Consider the following 17,473-nt stretch of genomic DNA (forward strand, 5'->3'; position numbering starts at 1 on the left):
CTACGATAAAAATCATAATAAATTCCTTCTAAATTTGTTTTAAATTTTCCTTCTAATTGATCTTTTATGTAATTTTAGTACAAAATAAACAGGTAGATTTTGAATTGTTTACCCTTTCTCTTCCTTTCTCTGTTGGGGAACACAGAAACACAAAATAACAATACCGAGAAACTGAGATATAAAATCATTCAACTGAAGCGAGCACAGACAGGCTTTTCAGATTGGGACGAGAGGGAACAAGTTAGGGTTCTCAGTTCTCACAGACAATAAAACAAACACCTGGTCCGCGGTCTCAAAACCTCGAAATTCAGAACCCAAAGAATGTCATCTATATACGTGTCGGAGCCTCCGACCAAAGGCAAAGTCTCACTCAAGACAACCTACGGTCCATTGGACATAGAGCTCTGGCCTAAAGAGGCTCCTAAAGCCGTACGCAACTTCGTCCAGTTATGTCTTGAAGGCTATTACGATGATACAATTTTTCATCGTATTATTAAGTCTTTTATGGTCCAGGGCGGTGATCCTACGGGCACTGGCAAAGGTAATTTTGTTTGTATACGTTTTATTTGAATTTTGTACGTGCTGGAAATTATTTAATATTGTTTAATTTGAGTTAGGGTTTCTGTGTTTTTGTTTTCTTGATAGATATGTAGTTTTTTTTTATTATGGTCTGGGTCGAATCGGTATGAGTACCTTCTAATCAAATAGGGCATTTCAGATAAAAAGAAGCTGGGAAGTGTGAGTAGGAGATATGCCCTATGATTTACGGGGATGTAAATCTTGAATAAATAAGGCCGGACTTGCTGGCTGTCGATGATTAAATTTGTGGTTGGATTGCTAAATTTCTGCAAGTCTTTGTAGTTCAATGACCTTGTATGTTTGAGGACACTGCCCATAGTGTCAATCAAGTATAGCTATCCATTAACAACTTTTACACATTCAAACCACCTATATGTTGGTTTCTAAAGTAATTACCGCACTTATATTGCACAATCATCAGTTCATAATTAGCCATATCAACTTTTACACATTTAAAACTTATTGTTGGCTTACGTTAGCTGCAGTAATTTGTAGAGTGAGCTTCAGGATTTATTATTCACAATTATTCTCTCGGTAGTTATCAGACAGCCATTAGGTCATGGTAGATCTCTACTCCCCCCTAGCTTGTTATTCGATTATTATGTATACACTTTTGTGCCGCAATGTTTGCTAGGTTTTTGTGTTTTCTATTTAGTTTGTTTTTACTTCACTGACATGGACCATAATGTAGTAGAAATGGAGAATAGTTATTATTTAAATATCAATCTCCCCCTTGTGTCATGATGCTATTGATTTCATATTCACAGGTGGTGAAAGTATATATGGAGGTACATTTTCTGACGAGTTCCATTCACGCCTCAGGTTCAATCACAGGGGCTTGGTTGCATGTGCGAATGCTGGATCACCAAATTCAAATGGTAGTCAGTTCTTCATAACGTTGGATCGTTGTGATTGGCTTGATCGTAAACATACGATTTTCGGAAAGGTATGGCCAATTAGAATTCTGTTCAATATTGTTTTAACTTGTTTTTTTTTTAATATTTTAAGAATCGATGATTTTTAGGTAACTGGAGATTCATTATACAATCTCTTAAACTTTTCTGATGTTGAAACTGATGCGGATGATCGACCAGTAGATTCTCCCCCTAAACTGATTTCAGTCGAGGTATCTTATTTTCTTTTCATTTTGCCACTCAGTGTCATTATTTCCTTTGTAGCTACAATATTTATAATTTCTTTTAGATATTTGTTTTTTTGTTTTTATATGTTTTCCTAATGCACAAACACAAACACAGAGGTAGTGAATGTCATTTACATTTCGTTTATAATTGAATCTTCTGTCGATCCAGTCCACTACCTACATTTCATATTGAACTTCCTAATAGTATTTGTGAATTTTTCAAACTTTTTTTATTTGTATTACTGGTACAACTTATACCTAAACTTTCCTGACTGTACCTTCAAAATGGTTCAAAAACTAGATAGTTACTTACATATTAGTCCAAAAATAAGTTAAGGTTGGAGTCATGTTTTCTTTATTTCCCCTCTTCATCTCTATGTACCAGATTCCCTTTCTGTGTGCAAAAAAGGAGAGAGAAACATACATGAATTGAAATGATAGGGAAGATAAAGCATAGGAGAGAGAAAAACAATATAATTTAGAATTAACCTTATAAACGTGGGATTGTTTGTATTGGAAGTAGCCACTTTGAAGACAATATATGTTCCGAAAAGGGCAACTCTGCGAAATCATATTTCTTTGACAGCAAATAAAGTACAATTAGTACTTTTTTTGGGGAGGTTGAATATTCACAAAAGAAACTGTTCTGGCACTGACATTCTGTGTGAAGTAAATATTCTGCAGCTTTGATATACTTTAAATATAGAACTTGGGTAAAAGTGTTTAAAAAAGCTACGGAATTTACTAATCTCAAACAAGCGTTTTAACCAGAATACATGTTTAGTTAGAACTTAAAGTTGAAGAGAACTTGGTATAACATCATATAATTCCAAAGTCTGAAAGTCAAAGGCGACCTTATCTAATATAACACAATAATCAGATCAGGATAGCACATATAAATACTTAAGAAAGAGACTATAAATGCATTCGTGTTACAGGTGATATGGAACCCATTTGATGATATTGTTCCAAAGGCTGCCCCAGCTAAAGTTTTGGTCTCGTCAAATGATTCTAGCAACAGAGATACAAAAAGGAAGGCTTCAAAGTAAGTTGTATCCTTTTGTCTATAGGTTTGACTACAACAAGAACTATATCAAACTTCATACTTGTTTTTGTGTTGCACATAATATACAGTTATTGTTACACAGAAAGCTGAACCTGCTTTCATTTGGAGAAGAAGCTGAAGAGGAGGAAAAAGAATTGGCAGCGGTGAAGGTGAAAATTAGAAGTAGTCATGATGTATTAGATGATCCTCGTTTGCTGAAGGAAGACGGTTCAACTGGCAAATTGGTACTGATCAATTTTTATCACTACACTTCAGTATTATACCAAACCTCTATGGTTGTGGCTTAGTAAAATAATCTGTTTCAAGAGGTAGCATGTTGTTTTAAGATAAGATATCAGATTATAAGTAGTCGCAACTGCATTTTTGCAATATTTTTGACTTCTAGGTTTGGGATGGGCAATTGAACCTTGAACCTCAAATAATGAAAGTAGATAAGGTTTGAAAGCAGTTTTAGTCTATTTTGAATGTTGATCAGAGTGTTAATAGGACTGGGCAGTAGTTGTATATAGCAGGCTTGCTTGTAAGAAGAAATAGCCATTTGTGAGCAATATCTTTTAATAATACAACTTTAGGAGACGTTTTCTGCAGTTTCTCTCCCCTTATGTCCTTGTAATCTTCCCTTGTTTTGCTGGTAAACTTCTTAAATCAAATTAAAATATAGGAGGAAAATTAACTTGATATCACATATTTCTCTATCTGTGTAGTGCTTAAAGTGAAAGTAAGCTTCCTTGTACAAACCAATAATATTGAAAAGATCTTCTCACTACATTTCTGCTTACTGCTTACACATTGCAACACAAGGCTTATGATGTGACCTTTTGATGAGTACATGTTATATTTCATACAATCATACTGAACCTACTACATATAATTGCTTTCTTTCTTGCATTACTCAAAATTGATGTATAACAAACAAGATGCGTTAATTTGATTGATGTAGAGTGAATCAGAAGCCAAAGCTGTAAAAGATGTGCAGTTAAGTGTGAGAGAAGCTTTAAGTTCAAAGAAGGATGAATCCTGGAAAGAGACGCACACTAAATTTTCTGAGACTCTTGCTGATAGCGATGATGACGAGGCCAACTTTGATAACAGGATGCGGTTGCAAATACTTAAGAAAAGGAAGGAGCTTGGAGATCATTCAACTAAGCAAAAATCACACAATGGTAACATATGCACTATCTGTATTAAATATCCAAGTACTAGAGCATTCATAATAGATAATATAAATAATTGACTTGTACATGAAGATTTTACAATGAACCTGATTTTCTCTTTCTCCGCACGAATATATATTTCCGAACTGGTAAAACAACTTTGTTGACACACGTGCATAGTACATTGTATGTGCAGACCTTTGCACCTTTTGTAAGAGTTGTTTGGAGTTATATATGTTTGTGCACACATATCGTGGTAATCGCTTAACAAAAAACTTCCCATTTTACTTTATATCAGCTAAAACTAATTATAGAAAATAAATGAATTATTGGTTACATTCTGTCCTGCTGATAATGACTCTATATGGTCAAAATTGGTGACTTACCATTATATATTTTAGATTACTGATTATAATAGACTATGACTGAATTAAACCTCTCCCAGCACCTTGAGGTTTTATGGTAGCTTGTAACTTAACATGGAGATCATTTACGAGAGGTATATAGTTGGAACCCTCGTACCCGCGATGTTCTTACATTATAGTTAATTTGTATGGACTCAAAGTAAAAAAATTTCTCCAAAGATGACCTTCTACTGATCCAGTCTTCAATCCAAAATGGGTTTTCAAGTGAGGGGGAGTATTGACTGTGATATTATTATCCAATTAAGGCCTCTTAAGACCTTGAGGTTTTTCAACTAAGCTTGTGGGGCCAACAATGGTTTTGTTCCTTGTTACAATTTATGCTTTTCTCCTACACTTTTCCCATTATTGAGGCTATATTTTGGACTTCGTGTTTTTAGTAGTTCAATGAAGGTGGAAGGTATATGTTCATGTAGCATAGGCATATCATTACTTATATATTTTGCAAAACAAAAGTGAATTACAGAAACCTATATTGATGTCATTTTTCATTGTGGTCTTGTGTGCCAATGCAATTTTTTAAAATAAAAAATCAGGCAACTAAAAACTTGAAGAAAGCTAATCGCTGAAAGAAATAATTAATTCAATCGATTGGTTACTTTGTAAGTTCTTCACTTCCACTTGCACTATAGTTGAAGAAAGTGATCGTTACTTTTTTCTATTCTGTAGTTCATATGATTATGTTAAGCACCGTAGCGCATATTTTAATTGAATTCTCATCATTTTCTTTCTTCAGAGAGTTCAACTCCAAGGAATCGTGAACGCTCCTATTCTCCACCCAGGTAATAATCTGAGTTTGAATTCTTTTGTTTAATACTTTTTTGTGCGATGCTCAAACTCACATTCTCAGACCAAACCCCTTCCTAGAACAGAAACAATAGAACAATGAACAATATAAAAAACCAACCCAGACTGCTGACATATTACTAATTTAATACAACTTCCGGTGACAAGAAAACAAAAACAATAATTCAGATAGTTTACTGGACATTTGAGAGGCCAAGCTCTTTACTTAGACAATAGAATTGAACTCACTAATTCAATAACGTAACTATGAAATGTTTTTACCCTCATTATCAGCTGTCCACCTGTGTTTCACGTGCCTCCTTTTCTGTGTTTAGTTGTATTTCTTCTAGCATTTTCCTTTCCTTCATTCCCCTTTTTACCCTTCGGGGCACTTCTTTGATTAGTGAGAAGTCAACAGGCTGTTTAGTCTAGGGTATTACAGTTTGCTTGAAGAACAATTTGCTGATGATATGTGACTGTGTAGATGGGTTTTTAGGGTTATTGCTCATATCTTAGCTTCTTAATATAGTATCTTGTATAAAACAATTTTAGTCGTATTCACCAATAATACTAACATATGGGGAGAATCATTGTTTCTGGAACATAACCAAGACGTGTTCAATTGGATTATAATTCATGACTATTATGCATGACTTTTATGTATAAGAATTCTGGAGTTATAATTATCCGTGCCTGTTTCAGTGAATAGTTTAAGGACTAAAGAATATACCCTCCTAATAAATCTGCATGATTTCTCTTTTGTTTGCTTGTTGAATCCAATACGTTCACATCTTAATTTCTGATTCCAACTATTTGCAAATTGTGCAATAACAAAGCTTCAGGAAAATTTGCATGTTTAATGTTAAAACTGATGGTTTGCTGTCATTCATATCAGGTCAAATGCCAAAAATTCCGATGATCAACCAAAAGTGGAGAAGTTGTCTTTGAAGAAGGGAATAGGATCTGAAGCCAGGGCCGAGCGTTTGGCCAATGCTGATGTGGACTTGCAACTGTTGGGAGAAGCTGAACGAGATAGGCAGCTACAAAAGCAGAAGAGGCGCCGGCGTCATGGGCACGAAGATGATGTATGCCACAAATTTATAATGTTCTTATCATTTGTCATTTATGACTTGCCCATCCTCTTTTTTTGTGCTTTTATTGCAAATTCTTCTTTTGCCTTCAGCAATTCTCTGAGGTATTTAAAATGATTGCTCATCATTGACTTGCTGTCTTGATAAATACTGTTAACAGGCCTTAGATTGCTACGTTTGCCACCAATGCTTTTCTTGGTCACTCATCAATCAAGTTGCATATAACATGTTTCAAAAATTAGAGGGAGTTGGAACAACTGATTGTTTTGATATTATTGGCAGCATATCACCTTTTAAATTATAAATATTATTCTTGAAAAATTCATGAGAAAGAAGTTTGTACCTAGTGCGCAATGCTTTTGCATGAGCAAGGTTTGAAAATGTCTGATGTTCCCAGCCTTGCCTTTAATTCTAATGAGGAGGCTGTTTCCGGTGTTCAAACCTGTGACCTTTTTTTTTTGCTAAATAGAATTTTTACAAAAAGGAAAAAGGAAATACAGCATTAGGGGCACACCCCGCACAAAATGCAAGAACAGTCCCAAATCCCAATAGAGGGCTAAAAAACAGCAAGCTCCTAGCCGCTTCTAGCTACTAACAAAGCTTACAATCATCAATAAACAGGACTAGGAAACAAAGGAAATAACTCACAGGCAGATTACATGTGACTTTGTCGATAGCAAGTAGACACATTTAAATTTAATGATATTGGACAAATAGAAACTAGTACATTGGCCCATGTTTCTATTTTTCCCTTAGGGACGTTGGATTAAAATGAACACGACGCAGTGATTAAGAAAATATTAATGGCTACTTAAGTATAGAGTGAGTGGAAAGTCGAGAGCTTTTGTCACTTTAAATTTCTTGTTACTCAGTTGTACTATTTCGTCTTTCTTTATTTTTGTTTCAACTTTGAATTCTTATTGACAGGTGCTAGCAAAGCTTGAAAAGTTTAAGGCCACCATGTCCTCCAAATCTGTTGGAGCTGATGGTGAATCTGGAGGGCACAAGGATGAGGACTTGTCTGACTGGACAAAAGTTAAGCTCAAGTTTGAACCTCAATCTGGAAAGGTAATTTTCCTTTCTCCTTTGTCGAGCATCGCATGATGCAGTGATAGCATAACAAGAAATTTTAAGAGATCATAAAGTATGAAAAATGGAGAATGATGAATAAGACTCGCTCAATTCCAAAGTGGGGGATGCTCGGCGGTCTACAAAGGAATGTACCAATGTAATTTATGGGATTGTGAGGCAGATGAAGATTAAAGGCTTGTGGGGCGACAATTTGGACACCTATCACCAATTATGTGATAAAGTGGTTATCCATGGAATTAGAAAGCGAGTGGTTACTGTAGATATTGTGAATCCTTTTGAGGAAAAAGAATCTTTTTCGAAGGGGAAAACAATTGATTGGATGTAGGTACTCGACGTCATGTTCCGGAAGATATTGGGTGGTGTTGGACTTCTGCTTTTAAGAGTATGGCAGAACTTGTATGATAGGATGAATGAATTTGCAAATAAAGATTTGTATTAGAAGATGACTGGGGATGAAATTGATGCAACTTCTATTTAACTTTTGGTAATCAAGGATCATTTCTGCTCTTGAGATTGGACGGGATCAGTGACACTATATAATCACTCTTGTTATATTGGTTGTCGAAACCTGAGATGGTTTATTGGTTGTCGAAATCTGAGATGGTGGAGGGGGAGATTGTTCTAAAGATTGAGGCTGACCTAAAATTTTGTTATGAACAAGCTCGCCATGTTTTAAAGGAATTAGGTAAAAAGTATCAAGATGACAATCCATGGAGTCAGTTTCTCTCAAGTAATGAATATGGCAGAAATGCCTTGCAACAGATAAGATGCATTCGTCCCTCCATTAACATTACAGTGAAAAACCACAAGACAATTCCAAAGAATTAAAATATTTCGAGCATAAATATAAAATTGAATCCACACGCATGATAGGTATGTTAAGATGGTGGTGTGTGAATGCTTCTTTCCATTTCTGGACTGTAGGTCACTGACTATTCTCCTAAATTCCATTCACACACTACCATCTCGACTTACCTATTGTGCTTGGTTTCAGTTGCTCCTCAGGCCCCGAAATATTTTAATTCCTTAGATTTGTCTTGTGTTTTTTCACTGTAGTGTTGGACGGACTGAATGTATCTTATTTAATAGAAGGAACTTCTTCCATAACCATTACTTTGAAGAAAATGACTTAATGGGTTGTCCTTTTGTATAACATCAAACCATCTAAACTACTCTTGATGCTTTTTATCTACTTCCTTTAAAATATGACGACGTTGATAAAGTTCATGATCAGTTTCAATCTCCGGAGTAATCACCTCTTCACCATCTCAGATTTTAACAACCAATATAACATAGACCAAAGGTGGTTATATAGTGCCACTATTCACGTCCAATCCCAATAGAAAAAATGTTTCTTGATTATTATAAGTTTGACATAAATTGCATCAATTTTATTCCTGGTCATCTTCCTGAACGAATCTTCATTTGCGAATTCATTCATCATTTCTTACAAGCTCTTCCATACTCTTGGAAGGGGAAGTTCAACATCTCCCAATATCTTCTGGAACATGATGTACATTTACCTGCTGATCATATCATTATCAACTGTTTTCTCATTCGAATCATATTCTTTTTTATCAAGGGAATTCACAAGATCCACAATGACCACTTCCTTTCTAGTTCCATAGACAATTATTCTGTGAAATGATAGGTGATAGCTGTCCAGAACGTGGGGATGCCCATGCACAAGCCCTTTGATTTTCATGTCAAATACTACCTTCACAATCCTATGAACTAAATTGGTATATTCCTTTGTATTCCGCTGAGCATCCCACTTTGGAATTGAAGAAGTCTTATTCATCGCTCTCCATTTTGTCTCATTCCATCCCAGTTTGGAATTGGAGAGGTCTTACTTATCGCATGTCAAGTTTTGTAGAAGATCATTTGATTAGTGTTATCTTAAATATTAGATTGTGATAGACACTATTGCAACAGGATAATATGACTCGCAGTGAGAATGTGAACGACTATGTAGTTCATGACCCTCTTCTTGAGAAGGGAAAGGAGAAGTTCAACAAAATGCAAGCAAAGCAAAAGCGACGAGAACGAGAATGGGCTGGCAAGTCGCTTACATAGTCCAGACTTGGTCCTCTCTATTTGAAGTTATGCTGGATTTGGCAAGGTCACTCATATAGAACTTAAATCTCAGCTAATTCTGCAGAGTATTTAAATCTATTGATCTGTATAGCTGTTGGCTTGAACTGCATAATGGGACATCAATCTGTTGGTTGTGCAAATCCTTCCAAGCTGCAAAAGCATCATCATTACCTTATTCTGGAATCCCACCCTCTTTTGTGACTTTACTGCATAGCGGCCAGTCGGCCACCATTGAGTGATCTTGTATAATAGGATCATAGTACATTTTGATCCATGTCAATTGTAAAATATTAGAAGACAGCTGCAATAGCAGCAAATATTCTCCGTTACAATCAATTTAGCTCCTTATAAGTAATCAGCAACTGATGACGTGACTATAATGTGTTGATGTTGTTTCTCTATATAACAAAGGTCATATTTGTTTTTAGGAAGATTGTTTAGCTTGTTTACGATGATGCAAGTGATTATAATCTCCCCGATTCATTTTCGCAAGATTACATTATTTGTAAAATTATTATAATCTCATGAAAGTGAATAAGTTAATTACAATATAATTTACCGAGATTATAGTTCTTTTGAATTTCAGGTAGAATAATATGATGGTTTGGAATTATAATCTCATAAACAAATAGGTGAGGCATAAATTGTATGTACTCATATTATTGTATTCCAGTAAAAAAAAGTAAATGTAAATTTGTAGTGTTATAAATACATTGTGCAATAGGAGGTTTATTACTTTATTTTGCTCATTGTGGTGGTAATAGGATTAGAGTCTGTAAATTGTGTTAGCGAGTTGCACCATTAATTTTAAGTATAGTAACTTTGCATGCTCTTAGGGTGAAATTCACATCTAAAATTATCTTCTGAAAACCGTAACAAAAATTAAATACTTCTCAAACATGATTCAACTGTGGTTTGTTGCAGGCTGTGAATCAGATTTCACACAGACTGGTACCATGAAATTGAGTTATAAAGGGGTGTCGCAGAAGTCTATCGCCAGTCCATCTATCATTCTTATTCATCGTCATACACCTCCTCAAGAAATCCTTTGCCTCTCTGGACAGAAACTCCGGTAATATCTCCAGCCACTTGTCCACACTCTCCTTGCACATTATCAGCAACATAACATCTAGTTGAACATTACTACACCACAAGGACTTGCCAACAAGCATCTCCGCCACCACGGACCCAAGAGCCCATATATCCACTCCCACAATGCCTACCTCACCTGCATTATCACAACTCGTGCTTTTAGCCAATCCAAAATCCGCTATCTTGAGAGAATACTCATCTTCCCCGTCCTCTTGTTTTGTCACAAAAACAAGAATATTATCCGGCTTTATATCACCATGAACATAACCCTTGTGATGCACATGACAGAGGCCTTTGAGCAACATATAAGTAAACTTGCTCACTTCAAATTCTTGCATCCGATCACCCGAAACCTCCATAAGTTGCTCCAAAGTGCCTCCATTGGCATACTCAAGTAACAGATTGTAGACCAGCTTACCGTTTTCAACACTAAAAGCGCAACCAAAACACTGGACAATCTGGGGACAGCCTTTAAGATCATCTAGTATAGTCTTCTCAAGTTGAAGAGTCGATGAACTATTGGCGTCTGCTAATTTCAAGGCCACGTATGATGGAATAGAGGACGACGAATGTGACACTATTTTTGCCAAGTAAACGGATCCCCATAACCCTTCTCCCAGAAACCTGAGTTTTTCCCACTCCAAGATCGAAGCCTTATTCATGATCATATTCTTCTTCTTCTTTAATCTCTCGAGTTCTTGTTATAAGACAACAGAAATTGATTTCTACGTTCGGGATTTAGGTACTGGAACGTATGTATTATAGACCTAAAGTAAGGGAATCCAAATACAGTTAGGACTTGTATCTTCTTTTTCTAATCGAATTATAAGAATATTTTCAAAGAACGAGCGTATATCTGCCTAATGCCTATATCGAAACCTATATATTCTCGTATGTATTCGAATTATTAAATTTCCTACCCGAGTTGCTAATCATCGAACCGCCACTTCTAGCCTTGCTGGAATAGGACTGTTTAAACTCAACTGTGAATTAGGACTCGGAACCTTGCGATTTGTTTTAAACAAGTCCTATGTTCTTTATGATTTTAGTATTTTGCCTATAAATAGAGCTTATGCTGTTTGGTTTTTATGCATAAAAGAACCTGCTTAATTATACCTCACTTTATTGAAATTATTATATTCTCGTTCCAAACCCCTCGTGTTTATTTAACCTAGCTACATATATCACCAATGTCGTTGCCGGTCGATATCTTGCTAGAAATTCTTTACAGGCTGCCAGTTGCATCTCTTGTTCGATTTAGGTGTGTTTGTAAAACATGGTATCATATCATGGCCACTCCTTGGTTCGCTAAATCTCATCTCGCATGTCAACAAGCTTCCTCATCCTCAAATAAGTATATCCTATATCATGATGACAATTTGTGCACTTTATTCACCAATAGTGACCCCCTCTTTGATAGTACTAAACATTCTAAACTATTCTACACGCCTGAATTATTCGGGATTGATTTCACTTGTAACAACCGGGATTTAGAGATTTACGGAGCTTGTCATGGGCTAGTATGTGTGTCGCGTGCGTGCTATCATATTGGCAATAACATACATCTGTGGAATCCGATTTGCAGAAAAGTCAAAAAGCTTCCGCAAATCGAAACCCCAATCAAGGATGAGTTCGGTCTTGAAATCCCAATCAAGGATGAGTTCGGTCATGAACCGTCTGCTGGAATGACCTTCGGATATTACTGTGACGACTATAAGGTGATAGTCATTGTTTATGTTAAAAGTACCTTCATTGTTTTTGTTTACAGCTTGAGTACTAATAGCTGGAACACCATTCAAACAATAAATTTCTATATTGACATAAAATCTATTGATTATTTTGTCTGCACTACCAAGTTTGTAGATGGCACTGCATATATGTTGACATCCATCGAACTAGTCGTTTGTTATGAATTGAACAATAAGACCTTCCGAGTGATCAAGCTTCCTGAAGATAATGATATTGCTACTATGGAAGCATATGGAGAAACTATAGCTCTCCTGGAAACAGACCAGAATTATCTAACCATGTGGATATTAAGAGACAAGTCGTCCTCGTCGCCCTGGGAAAGGAAGTTCAGCATTGCAGTGCCTGAAGTTAGTAGCCTTCGAGTTACTACTAGCTTTCAGGCTGTCGGATTCTTGCCTAATGGTAAATATTTGTTGAGGAATTTTGAATTGGAAGGGGATTCATGTGTAACCAAGTTGTCTTTGTGTGACACGGAGATTCCAAATTTAACAGAATTTAGATCATTTACAGAATTAAGATCTCGTTTTAGACTTCCACCAAAATATCCAACCCTGCATGGCCGCATAGACTCTAACTTCGTGGAAAGCCTTCTTCTATTTAATGAAGATAACCTGCATCCTTTTTCTCTGACGGAGATGGATTCTACCTGCAGTTCTACCTTGTTTACGTTGCAGTGGAGCCCAACCCAATAAGTTTTTAATGCATTGCAGCATGGTGGAAGGAAAGAGCTTAGAAGAAAATTTGATAAGTACTCCGTCTGTTCTACTCATTTCTATACAATATTTTTCATTGTGAGAGTTATATATATAATATAGTTTTATAACTGTTTTCTGAATTAAACAATGAGAAAAAATGAAGTTAAAAGGAAAATGTGTTTTATCCTTCTTAAAACGGTTTTTCTATAATATATTTGCAGGCCTGTAAGTTCTGGAATGCGAATTGGTGCCCGAAGTTTGTTGTTATTATTGTATAGAAAAATCACCATACAAGGTTTATTATGAGTATTGAATTGGTGCCCGAAATTTGTTGTCATTATTGTACAGAAAAATCATCATACAAGATTTATTATGAGTATTTTTACTTGTTAGTTAAATGTCTGATATGTTTTATGCCATTATTGCATCGATTTCCTTGTCTCTTGATATAATTTGTCGTTTCCTCATGCTGTCTATACCGACTTGCTCTCTGTACTACTCCCTCTCTCCCTCTCATTTCTTTACCGTTACTATTTTGGGATGTCCCTCTCATTTCTTTACGTTACTATAAATAGTAATTCCGTCAGATGCATGAGTATATCTAATTCCCTTTATTATACTTACTCCATACCTTATGGCCAAATGATATGGAAATGAAACAGAAGCCTGGATTTATTGGTTGCAGTTTGCTTAGGAGTTAGGATGAACATGTTTAAAAGTGTTTTTGTAAATTGCTGCGTCAAGTTCAAGCTGTTTATTGTTTACCATCTTCTGTTGTTATTTGAATGCATATGCTTTAGTATATTTTTTCTTGCAAATATGTAAATACTTCATTGTGGAGATGCCACTTAACTTGTTACAACTGCTGCTGTGCACATAGTATACCCCAGCTAAGTAAAGACTACAAATGACTAGCTGATCTCTCTTGTTTCTGCATCTCTGCCCGGAATCTAACAATAAATTCCTCAGCCCTTTCATTAATTCCATACATTTGTGGCGATCCTAAGACCAATGACTCCCACATATCATCCGCACTTGTATGCTTCTTCCTTTCTTTCACATCGTCTTCCCTGCTGCTTCTTATCGACTCTGCACTAACTTGTTGGTCAATGAGTTTAGTCTTCTCTGTATGTGGCAAACACTTCTTGATCTGGTTGTTTGATGCTGCTGTACTCGATTCATCTTTATTTACAAAGAGCTGGTCTATATACACCGGAGGTGGAATTCTTTTCTGAGCCCTGTAACGGCCGTGAGAGATGAATTTGCAGACTCTGCTAGTCCCTCGTCCCTGTTGGCGATAAGATGGAAAGGATGACAAGGCTGCCCAGAAAGATGGTTTTGCTGTAGCTTTGAGCCGATTCTTCGTCTTTGGCTTCTTTATGGCCTTGGTTAGTTGGAGCTTGTAGAGGTTGGTTTTTATTTTTCGGGTGAAAACTCTCCAAGACTTCCTAGCCGATGGAAGCCTCCTACCATTGAAACAAGACATGGGGGATAAATGTTGTTTGTGCAGGTTTTGTGAAGAGTACTTGAGATGTCCTTATATAGACAGCCATTGTGTGTCACTTGAGCAATTTTTTACCATACTACTTAGTTCTTACGCTACTTCTTAACACAAAGCATAGTCAGTAGAGTACTTGTTAAGTACGAAAAGTAGTCAATTTTCGTTCACTAGAAATGAATAAATACTAAAGTATTGTATTAGAGATGTAGACATAATTTCCTTTTGATATCTATCTACCCCAACTTGTAAAATATTCCAAAGTAGCTTGAAGCTTAAGCACAAAGCAAGATCAAAACTCTAAACATTCGCTTGTCTTGCAAAGAACTTTTACCAAAGATGGCTGCTCCAACAATTCCTACATAATCTTAAAAGGGAGCTACTTGATCCTTATACGAAATTCTGAAGGTGCATGCAAAAACAGCTGGATGCTTACTAATAGTAATACTTAATCATAAGCTAGTAACAGTTGTTCAGTGAATATGAAGATGAATCGCAAAAAATAACCCACATAAGATCAGCTAATCATGTACTTTACAATTGATTTTATGAGATTAAATGCTAATTTATGAAATGCCAATATTATAACTATAAATCTTTACAAGAGCCGCAAAATAATTACTACCAGATCAGAGCATCTCCAATAACCTCTTAACTAAGCTCTTAAGACCAAAAATAAGGAGCATGAGAAAAAATAGAGCTCTTGTGGCTCCTAAAAATACTAAGAGTCTCTTCTCTCTCCTCTCTTTTTTCCTCTCTTTTAAGAACATCTACATGACTCTTGTTTTTTATACTAGAATACAATATTCACTCTCACCCATCTGAATTTGAATTTTTGTCATAGTGGAGTTCAAATAATAATAAAATATAATGTTAAGAGTGAATATAAAGAGCATCGTTGAAGTTTATACTCTTAATACTGTACTAAATTACTACGAGCTTAATATTTTATATTATATTTAGGAGCCAACTAGGAGACTATGCCATACAAAAAAAAAAAAAAAAAAAAAAAAAAAAAAAAAAAACTAACTAGGAGACTATGGAAGATACTCTTAGCTCTATGCCTCTAATCTGGAACTAGAAGTGTTTCATTGGGTAGACATATATATGAAAAATAACGATCTCTATTTGCCACTATGTAACTTGAACAAATGATATAAATGGCAAGAGTAAACCACTCTCACAGTCACTAGTTTATATCATCACAACTGAGGCTAAAGTGTACAGATATTATTCAACAATCAACATTGACAAACAATGGTTTCAGGTGGGACCGGGGAGCTGTTTGGAGTTTCAGCACGAATGCACGATCACCACAATTACTAAACAACACATAATAGCTAAAATCTAAACATACAAAATTCAAATAAGACAACATGGTTCTAGTCACTTCAAATTACATGAGACAGGTAAAAAGATAAACAAGTTCTACTACATGATAATAATAACCAAAAACATAGATGTTCTGACCGGGATTGAATTCGCCAATTTGGTTCAAATCCACCAAGACTTAACCACATCAGACATTTGCCGTCGACATTACCCTAACACCTGAAACTTAGTTTCTTATAAGATGTAATATACATTGGGAGCTTCTAATGCACTTGCACAAGCACAGACATTTAAGAATCTGAAGTTGACAACCGGTCCAGCACCGCTTGAGCATGCTCCTTCACCAAATCTAGCTTCTTAACATACAGCTTCAACTCCTCCATGTACAAATTCTTCCATTTCTTGTCCATTTCACGCAACTTACCACTTCCGACGGAATGCATATTACCGGTCAAGTAATTTTTGAATAACGATGAACAAGTAAAATCTGACTCCCAACCTATACTCAAATACGGATAAACCTCCTTAAAATCCCTTCCTCCATCCTCCCTTTCATCACTAACCTCAACTCCATTCTCCACAACATCAACCTTCCCATTCACTACATTCTCCACCACATTCCCGCCTTCCTCGCCATCAACCTCAATTCCATTCTCCACAACAACAAACTTCTCATTCACTCCATTCTCCACCACATTCCCACCTTCCTCATCATCAACCTCAACTCCATTCTCATTCATTCCATTCTCCACCACATTCCCATCTTCCTTATCTTTCGTAACCCTAACCGAACCATCACCACCCCAAATCACCTTAGAAAGCTCAAAAACCGTCTCATCATGAGGCTTCACAAACACAACATCACCTCTCTCAGCATTGGCCAAATACTTATACTTCAACTTCCTAATCTTATCAACCACCTGCTTCTTCGACACGTGAACACTAATCGAGTCCTGAACAAAACTATGAAACGCGTTCATATCCGAATACGGGTCCTCGCCTTTTCGAGACTTAAACTCAATCATCCCCTGCAACAAACCAATCTCATCCTGTTCGCTCCAAACCCGATTGACAGAACCAATTGAACCAACCCTAGCCTTCTTACTCGAACCCTCGGACTCGTCAAGTAGACGGTGTTTGGGTAAGGATCGCTTACGGGATGACTTGCGATTAGGGGAATTCTGTTCAATTGGTTTGGGAATCACAACAGAATCGGGATCCGACCCGGAAAGCTTGTTTGATTCGGATCCAGATCCGGAACGGTCGGCGTGATTGTCGGGGTGTCGGCTTTGATCGTTAGCGGCAGCAGCAGCGAGAATGTCGATAGGACGAGAAGGTCGCTTTCGGGCCATGATCTAGAAACATGCGAGGGGGGCTAGTGCCGAGAAAACTGTTTGAGTGGTTTGACGATGAAACAACTGTAAGGTTCGTTTAGAATTTATAAGACGAAATGAAAAAAAATGTAACGGTAAGGATTATGCGGCCCATTAATCATTTACGCCCTCAGCCCGCCCCTTCCCTCTTTTTGTTTAAATTTTTTTTACTGTTTTCCTTCGAAATTAGATGCTTCTGGCGATTTTGGACCCATAATTTAGATGCGTTAAGCCGTTAACTACATGGTTTTGTAAATTATTTTTCTAATTTTTTAAATTAAAATTTCGATATCAACATATATTTAC

General features: G+C 36.3%; 4 protein-coding genes across 4 annotated transcripts; 2 read left to right on the plus strand and 2 right to left on the minus strand.

Moving 5' to 3' along the window:
* The first annotated feature begins 14 nt into the window (after positions 1-14).
* On the plus strand, positions 15-9,855 carry LOC108209333 (peptidyl-prolyl cis-trans isomerase CYP57). The gene is made up of 10 exons (XM_017380178.2): positions 15-541; positions 1,347-1,525; positions 1,604-1,705; positions 2,659-2,765; positions 2,869-3,010; positions 3,727-3,949; positions 5,099-5,144; positions 6,044-6,233; positions 7,167-7,307; positions 9,267-9,855. Exons 1-10 carry the CDS (start codon positions 322-324, stop codon positions 9,405-9,407), a joined length of 1,491 nt encoding a protein of 496 aa, XP_017235667.1. The 5' UTR covers positions 15-321; the 3' UTR covers positions 9,408-9,855.
* Positions 9,856-10,360: 505 nt separating this feature from the next.
* LOC108207740 (mitogen-activated protein kinase kinase kinase 20) lies at positions 10,361-11,182 on the minus strand. Its single transcript, XM_017378171.1, has one exon. It carries the CDS (start codon positions 11,180-11,182, stop codon positions 10,361-10,363), a length of 822 nt encoding a protein of 273 aa, XP_017233660.1.
* A 528-nt stretch (positions 11,183-11,710) lies between these two features.
* On the plus strand, positions 11,711-12,961 carry LOC108207742 (putative F-box protein At1g47790). The gene has a single exon (XM_017378172.1). The coding sequence runs from the start codon at positions 11,711-11,713 to the stop codon at positions 12,959-12,961; it is 1,251 nt and encodes a 416-aa protein (XP_017233661.1).
* A 2,710-nt stretch (positions 12,962-15,671) lies between these two features.
* Positions 15,672-17,280, minus strand: LOC108205970 (STOREKEEPER protein). Its single transcript, XM_017376107.2, has one exon. The coding sequence runs from the start codon at positions 17,144-17,146 to the stop codon at positions 16,085-16,087; it is 1,062 nt and encodes a 353-aa protein (XP_017231596.1). The 5' UTR covers positions 17,147-17,280; the 3' UTR covers positions 15,672-16,084.
* Between the last annotated feature and the right edge of the window lie 193 nt (positions 17,281-17,473).

This window comes from Daucus carota, chromosome 2 (assembly GCF_001625215.2).
Source record: "Daucus carota subsp. sativus chromosome 2, DH1 v3.0, whole genome shotgun sequence".
In the NCBI taxonomy this organism is placed as follows: Eukaryota; Viridiplantae; Streptophyta; class Magnoliopsida; order Apiales; family Apiaceae; genus Daucus; species Daucus carota.

Bases quoted from the DNA above. Each gene is read 5' to 3' on its own strand.
- LOC108209333 (XM_017380178.2), top strand. From the start codon at position 322: ATGTCATCTATATACGTGTCGGAGCCTCCGACCAAAGGCAAAGTCTCA. The intron at 542-1,346 runs GTAATTTTGTTT...TCATATTCACAG, and splicing joins TCCTACGGGCACTGGCAAAG to GTGGTGAAAGTATATATGGA. The intron at 3,011-3,726 runs GTACTGATCAAT...TGATTGATGTAG, and splicing joins ACGGTTCAACTGGCAAATTG to AGTGAATCAGAAGCCAAAGC.
- LOC108207740 (XM_017378171.1), bottom strand. From the start codon at position 11,182: ATGAATAAGGCTTCGATCTTGGAGTGGGAAAAACTCAGGTTTCTGGGA.
- LOC108207742 (XM_017378172.1), top strand. From the start codon at position 11,711: ATGTCGTTGCCGGTCGATATCTTGCTAGAAATTCTTTACAGGCTGCCA.
- LOC108205970 (XM_017376107.2), bottom strand. From the start codon at position 17,146: ATGGCCCGAAAGCGACCTTCTCGTCCTATCGACATTCTCGCTGCTGCT.